At 41.2% G+C, this 8,312-nt stretch overlaps 1 protein-coding gene across 1 annotated transcript in view; it reads right to left on the bottom strand.

Annotated features, from left to right (window-relative positions):
• The window catches only part of PRTG (protogenin), a 140,517-nt gene extending 135,572 nt beyond the window's left edge, over positions 1–4,945 (bottom strand). Inside the window, exons 1-2 of the mRNA XM_027840863.1 lie at positions 4,828–4,945; positions 2,232–2,534 (exon numbers count right to left, since the gene is read on the bottom strand). Coding sequence (XP_027696664.1) covers positions 2,232–2,534; positions 4,828–4,915 — 391 coding nt within the window. The 5' untranslated portion in view covers positions 4,916–4,945. The remainder of the gene's footprint in view (positions 1–2,231; positions 2,535–4,827) is intronic.
• Positions 4,946–8,312: the final 3,367 nt, after the last annotated feature.

Here is an 8,312-nt window from a genome sequence, read left to right on the forward strand (position 1 = left end):
ATTTGGATCCTGCCACTGATACTCACTAGCTGTATGACCCTGGGAGCAAGTCGCTTAACTTCTCTAGCCTCAGTTTCCTTATGTCATAAGCTCTATAAAATGAAGATAATGAATAGCAGTTATCCCATATGGGCTAGTGTGAGGATCAAATGGGATACTATATATAAAGCACTTCACAAACCATTTAAGTACTATATAAATGTGAACTACTATTACTTTAAAAAAAAAACAACTAGGTAACTAGGATTTCCAAATAATTAGAGGAAAAAAGTACTCAAAAGAAATCCTCCTATTCTATTTTCTATTCTGTTTCTATTCCTTTTTATAGGATACAGAATTAGGAAACTGAATTCAAGTTTTTGAGAAATAAAATGCAATCTTTAAAATACTCAATTTATAACTGGTTTATTAAGCCTAGGAAGAAGCCACATATATTTCATTGACAGGAAGTCCTAGATAAGGAAACCCCTCTACCAAGGCAAGTTGGTATCTTCTCTACCACTCACAATCTTCGATAGGGTTCTTAACTTGTGATCTGTGAACTTCTTTTTTTGTTGTTGTTGTTGTTTTTTGTTTTATTTTTTAATGAGGCAATGGGGTTAAGTGACTTGCCCAGTGTCACACAGCTAGTGAATGTTATGTGTCTGAGGACAAATTTGAACTCAGGTCCTCCTGACTCCAAGGCCAGAGCTCTATTCATTGTACCACCTAGCTGCACTGAGCTTTTTTTTTAAAAAAATTTTTTTTACTTACATTCAATATAATTGGTTTCCTTTATAATACTATGTGGTTTATTTTATGCATTTTAAAACATTAATATCCTGAGAATGGGTTTACAGACTTCACCAGACAGTCAAAGGTGTCCAAGACATAACCATTAAGTTAAGAATGTAAGTCTTAAAGAATTGTCTGGACTCTAGGCAATTGTTCTAGGGCCTAGACCCCGGAAAATGAGAAGTTAAGTGACTTTTCCAAGGTCATGAAGGCAGTATATGTTTGAGGCTGTACCTGAAACCAGATCTCTCAGGCTTCTCCACTAGAATGCTGCCTCTCTGAATGTACTATATAATCATATATGAACTTCTTTATAGATGTACTATATAACTATACATGGTATAACAGTGAAACTTTGTAATAGCTACAGTTATAGCCATTAGCTTACCAAATTCCAATTTCAGAGAACTAGAATTGGACATTTTCCATGGAAAATCCATGTCATAGGAACACACTCCTGCCACTGATATTACAAGTATTGAATTTTCTTATGTAGGTACACTGCCTTTTAAATAACCAAACCAAATTACAAAGACTGCATGTTTAATAGCTTTTTTAAGAAAATGTGAGGACTTTTAAAAGTTTTGAATTATATGCTACTATGAAGGAATGCAATGTGACTTGCTTACAGATAAATAGCTGTAACTTTGAGACCTGAATACTCAGATCTGGAAAGGACTCAGTGAGTTTCTTAAGGAATTCCAGGTCCAAGTTTTAGGGTATGTCTTTACATACTCACTGTTAGCAAGTAAAACACTAAATCTAAATTTATAAATGATGGATCTGATACAGGTAAGAGAAAGGAAATGTAGAATGCAAACATAATGACAATTAAAAAAAAGTAAGTCAATCTGATTTCTGTCCCACTTAATGTAATATAGAGATAACCATCTTCTCTTTCCCTCCCAGCAGGAAAATAACAATGGTACTGATCCTTTTTTTAGAATAAGAAGCAACATGGGTGATCAATAGGTAGACATCACAGAAAATAATTGAGGCATAGAAAAGAATGGGGCAAAATGCAAAGATTTTTCACCTTTAAAGATCATCTACAAAAACAGAAGAAGTATAAGGAACAGCTGTTTTACTTGTGAATAGAAGAGCTTAATCATCAATTTCTAACTGAAGAGTTTCCAGATCAACCTTTATCAGGCTGACCAAGCTTCTCAACTACTTGAAAACATTCTGATGGCTGCAAGCACTGTGAAGTTCATACCAAACAAATTTCACAAGCCCATAAGAAGAAGTAAGAACCATAAATAGGACCAAATCCAACTTGGCATGTGTTTTCAACTACTCATTTTAATCTCCAGATATAAATAAAGTTGAAATTTTCATTTACATTTGGTTGGCATTTTCTTTTTGTCTTCAAAACCATCATTAAAAAGACAAGTTATTTGCAGGATTTTGTCATACATCAATACATGCAAAAGACAGTGATGATAAAACAGACTTACTTGCTAATGTCAGATGAGCTTTTTGGCTCAAAACGGCCCCATATTTGTTCAGAGCCAAACACTGGTAAAATCCTTCATCAGATGGTTCTTCTTCTTTGCCTTCTACCTCAGTGATGTATAAAGAGCCATTAGATAAAACATGAATCCGTTTATTTTCAGAAACTTTGGCTCCGTTTTTTAACCATGTGATCTTAATGGGAAGTTCTCCATGTGCCTGGCAATCCAAAACCACTGGGTCCTTTCTTGTGACAGTTACATCCTGTGGCTCTTTTATGAAGAACAATTCACTAAAGCACTGGACTCCTGAAAGGAAAAAAAAAAGGGGAGGTATACCAAGAATTACAGATATAAAATCAATTATCATATCTATGAGACTACAAAGAATATAAGCTAAGGTTATGTTTAATAAATCATGTTTTGATTTTGTCATGGTCAGATACACAGATCTATTAACATTTTGCATAAGATTGTAGTTTGAAATGATTGATGATTCCACTTAAAGAATTAGCAAAAGATAATTAAGTCGGATTTTTTTTCATATTCTGCTCTTATTCATTAACTTAGGTAAAATGTTCATAACAGTAGTTCTCACTAAAACAATCCTATTCTAAATCTCTTGCTTGTATCAGGAAAACCACTGAGTACAAGCTGCTTGCTACTTTTACAAGCTTGTCAAAAAAGATCTTGAACAGGGTAAGTCATAAAAGTCTAATTTTACAAGAAATCATTAGCAAAACCCTGACTCTGCGAACAAGCAAGTTTATTTCCTCATCCCTTGAAGTGTTTTGGAACCCTCTCTGCGCCTATTCCTTTGGAAAAAAATTTTATCTTTTGTGACAGATCACAAGTTTGTATTTTAATATTAGTCCTTTTATATCAACAACTTCCACTCTTCTGACAAATTGCTAGGACAAACAATGGACTTCGAATTAGATAACTTTTGTTTCTAGTAAACCGGTAAGGGATAGGATTAGGAAACCCTTATTTCAACTTTTTCAAATTGCTAACAGTTTTTTTTTTCCCCAGAGCGTAACTAATTGGTCCTTACAATCTAATGAGTATAAGAGATTGCTTAATCAACCAATAAACATTTTATCAGATTGGGAAAGATTTTATCCTAAAAACATACAGCCATGGCCCCTTCTCCATCTCCTCCCCACCCCATCAGAATTAAGAATCCGATACCTAGCTAAATTAATATAACATCTTCACTTAACTCTAACTCTTCAGGGTTCCTTGGTAGTGATTGGTTTTGAGTTTAGACTCCAATTGCTACAATGTGTTACATATCGGTTGTCTTGGACCTATGATCACACTAGCAGGAACTCCTCACTATTGATTTTTTAGTTTCTCATCAATACTATTCTTCAGAAACCTTAAATGCAACTCAAGATCACTTCACTTCATGTATTCCAACTACATCTTTATGAGTCCTATGGATAACCCCGTGCTTTACAGATGACTCCGGAAGGCTTTTATTTGTTCCTGATCACAATCTGACCTTTTGTTTTTTTCTAAAAAAAAAAAAAATTAAAGCCAAAATTTTGCACCCTGAAAATAAACAAATTAACTACACTGGTTCCCCCCCACCTTCCTCCCCTCCCCATCCCTGGAAGCTTACAACATAGAAGCAAGCAGAGAAACACCCTCCGGCCAAGTTAAAGCTCACAGAACACAAATCGGTCTCTCCGCTTTAATATACCATTCCCTCAAAACACCGGAGGAATAAAACTGATTTAGACATCCTACAAATATCTGAAAAGGTAGCTAGCACAGCACCTCCTTTTTCCCCATCCCCAAGCCCAGTTGAAATTGGCAAAAACTCCTATCTCTCCCATCTCCAACTCCTCAGTTCACTGGGCGTAGCGAAGGTGGGAGAGGAAAATAGGGCTTCTAGATTTGCCTCCACCTCTACCCTTCAGGTTCTAGGCGTCCCCCTGGTCCACGCTGTGCTGAGCCTCGCGGGGCGCCCCCTAGGCGACACCACGGCCACCACGGAAACAATATAAATAAAGCCACGTGCGGCCGTCGCCGCTGCTCAGGCTAGGGGAGTCCGGCGGGCTGGCTAAGGAGGCGGGGAGAGGGGCCGGAGCCGGGACAATGGACGAAGGAAGAAATGGGAGGGGGTGCAAGTGGACAGTAGCCACCGCAGCGCGGTCACTGAATCTGCGGCTGCGGAAACTGGGTCCAGGTCTGCTGGGAAGGGGCGTGAGACTCCCTCCCCCGCCCCTTCCCACAGGAACCTCAATAACTTTTGCACCCCTCGCCCTTCCAAGGACTCCAGACCTCCTGGGCGGAGGAGCTGCTGGCTGGGGGGGGGGGGGGGCAGCCCTACCCGTAGGGGGGGGTTACTAAAACACGACCCCCCCCCCCCCCCCCCCCCCCACAGGACCCCCAATCACTTTTGCCCCCCCCGCCCTTCCAAGGCCTCCAGCCCGCGGGGGGGGGGGGGCGGGGGGGGGGGGGGGGGGGTCATCCAGCCTAACCGTTAGGGATTCCTAATACACACAGACCCCTCTCCTCCAGTCTCACGTGCCCTCCCTTCTCAAAACTCCACATCCTACCCTCCATCCCTTCCAAAAAATAAGGCACCCACCTGGGCCGGAGATGAGGAGGACCAGGACGCCCCAGAGCAGCATCTCCGGTGGCCGCAGCCTGGCGAGAGGTCTAGGAGAAGGCGCCATTCAACGGGGCTACCCCAGCATGTTCCCCTAAAGCTCCACCTGGCCGGCTCAGGGCTCCCCAGCCTGCTCCTGCCTCCCTGTTCCGCCTCGAGGGCCGGGGGTGGCGTGAGGACCAAGCAGCCCGGGCTTCCTGCAGGGGATCCGCCGCGGCGCCGCACGACAACAGCGCAACACAGAGCGGCTAGGCAGAGGCTGGGGCTAAAGCCTCTTTGGCCGGAGTTGCCGGGCCCCAGAGCACGGACCCACGTTCTAAAGGAGGAGCGAACTCCGAGCCCCGCTAGGGGCGGGGTAAGAAGGCGGCGGCGCCAGGGTGGAGGCGGGATGGACGAGAGCTGCTTCCCTCCCTCCCGGTGTCCGCCACCGCTAGCCTCGGACTACTTTGTGCATCTGGCCTCTGGTGACCGGTAGGCAGGGTGGCCGGCCAGGCGGAAGGAGACACTGGAAGGAGCAGAGGGGCAGCAAATTGAGGGAGGGGAGGGTAGCGGCATGGGGTTGGGGGTGGTCTGGGCTGGACAATGCACCTGGGGGTCAGGCGGCCAGGCGAAGTGTCTCTGTCCTATGGCCCGCCCCCTCTGCTTCTGCCGCTGCTCTGGGGGCAGGGCCACAAAGACTCTGCTTTCTCTCCCGGGGGTGGGGACAGAGTGGGTAGAAAAGGAGAAAGGGGCCCACTCTCTGGCCAGCTTGCTCTGGAGGTCGGAAAGGGGGCGGAGGGGCTCGGGGGAGGGAGGCATGGTGATGAAAGATGTGGTAAGGCCGGAGACTTCTTCTCTCCCCCCTCCCCAGCCATCCCTCTGGTCCTTCCCCCTTCTTCCACTTTCCCCACACCCTGGGGCCGAGTGGAGGGAAATCTGAGGAGGAATGGGAAAGAGTGACCGCTCTCCACTTCAGGGATTGGTCAGCAGTGCGGGACTCATCTTAGGGTCTGGAGCCCCCCAGGCCAGATGTGGGAGAGTCCCTTGACTTGAACAGCTCCCTTTCCGGAGAATGGTTTTTAGGGGTTTTTTGTTTTTTGCTTTTTGTTATATTTGGTAAATTAGTCCAGTTATCTTAAGGTCTTTAAAATACTTTCACACTAACACTCTGGTATTGTCCATGAAATTTTAGACTTGACTAGGAGCTTTGCAGAGTCCCCAAAGCTTGCTGGGGAAGCCACCTTATTGCCACTGAGGAAAGGGTGAAAATTCAGTTAAATTCTACAATCGATTATTAAGTACCCATTATATGGCGGACACTGTGCTAGGTGATGAGAACATGCATATAAAAACTAAGCAAATGCTGGGGACTTTCAATTAACAGTTAACCTTTCATGAATATAATCCTCAACGATTGTTTGTGTAAGGCCACAAGAAATTTAAACTGAGAAAATTGCAAAGTCTTAACCTAAAAAAAAAAAAACTGTGGTGAATTATGGGTGACATATAGGCATAAGGCCTCAAGGGTGATCCACCTTTAAAGAATTCTGGTGACAGATATTGAACGTTGGTCACAGGAGCTCCAAATAGCAATACCCTTGGCATACTCAAAAAATTCTGTTCCTTACATGGAGGAAAAATTAAGCTGTCCTCAGTAAATGTTAATGAAGAATTGTCAGTACTATCTTTTCCACATCCTACCTACCAAACAAAGATAGTGTAATGGTATCTAATCTGATAGATGCATGGAAGAAGTCTGTGATTCATTTTAAATCATATCCATTGCATATCCAGCAAGGAGAAGATTACTTTTATTGGTAATGGGTGTGCCCAGGCATTGTGTAGGGGCACCTCCCAATAGGGAGACAGTACTTGGAAACTTAACAATGTTAACCAGTCTTTTATGCTACTTTAATTTTAGATTCAGAAAAACAATCTTATTCTTTGCCAGATAACCAAAATTTTGCTTTTACTTCAACTGGATTCTAGTTATTCCTAGGCATTTCAAAGATTTAAAGCAAGTATTAACATTGTGGATGTTTTAAAAAAATAATTGCAAAAATGATCTAAACTTCTCTAATAATTAAAATGTATAAGAAATAATGTTAGGTTTTATTCTAGTTGCAGTTCAATTAGACATTTTTCATTGTGTGACTTCCCTCCCTGTGTTCTTTTTTCTCCACCCACCCCCCATCCCCTTTCACTTGACCTTAAGTGCTCATATCTCCTGGATAAGAATTGCTAATAAGATGCTTTTATGTTCCCTTTCTTGAATAAATCAGTAGAATAAAGACTGGGGGAGGGGAGAACCAAAAAAAGAGGGAAGGACATTTATTTTTTTTTCACTGCCACTTTGCTTAGCCTTTTCTTCAAGGTTTCAATTAATCAATCATAGAAGTCTTTGATTCTTAAAGGGTGGTCATAGGCCTTGTGCTATGAGTGAGAGGAATCAATCTATTACATATGTCTATAAAGTATAACTGTAATATTTCTGGTTTTTAAAAAAAATATAGCAGAACTTCTGTATCCAATTAATGCTTTTTTTTGGTTCATATCCAAATAAGTTTGATCTATTTTCAAAATAGTAACCCTTGGAATACATTTATTTCCATGCAGCTACCATTATTTAAAATATTTTTGGAATTCTTTCAGAATTGCCTTGTATGTACATGTTTTTGAATTTCTTCAATAATGTTAAATCTTTTTCCTTTGAGGGGTGGATTTGATTTTTAGAAAGAGCTGAAAAGAATTTGGAGTCAACTCTAATTAATTAGTTAGGTGGTCAGTCTGGGTGGAGTTGGTTTGGTTAACATTTATTAAGCACCTACTACATGCCAGACATATACTAAGTGCTAGGGATACAAAAGGGGCAAAAGACAGACCCTGGCCTTAAGGAACTTACAATCTAATTGAAAGAACAACAATAACAACAAAAACTGAACACTAATTATACTGACCACAAAGTTTGTCCCTGGAAAAAAGAAAAAAAATATATATATATATATATACACAATTCCCTTTCTTCTTTGCAAAGGTGGGAAACTATGAGTGCAAAATATTGCATTTATTGTCAGATTTGATTGATGTGTTGATTTTACTGAGCTGCTCTTTTTCTCTTTTTAAATTTGTATTTGTTGCTCTTACAAGAGATGGTTCCTTAGAGAATTGAAGGAGAGAAACCTAATAAGCTATAAAAGTAATGTTAAAAATCAGTAAAACAAGGAGACCTATTTTTAAGCAAACAAAGGCTAGAGGCAATTACAAAAGATAAAATATGTAACTGATTACATTAAACTGAAAAGCTTCTGCATAAATAAAATTAATACATCTAGGATAAGAAAGGAAGTGGTTCCATTCAGATTGCCTAATATGACAGAGAAAGAAAATTAAAAATGTTGGAAGGGATGCAGGAAAATTGGGACACTAATGCACAGTTGGTGGAGTTGTGAACTGATCCAACCATTCTGGAGAGCAATTTCAAACTA

The sequence above is a fragment of the Vombatus ursinus genome, unplaced genomic scaffold (assembly GCF_900497805.2).
Source record: "Vombatus ursinus unplaced genomic scaffold, bare-nosed wombat genome assembly UNPS02014848.1, whole genome shotgun sequence".
NCBI lineage: Eukaryota > Metazoa > Chordata > Mammalia > Diprotodontia > Vombatidae > Vombatus > Vombatus ursinus.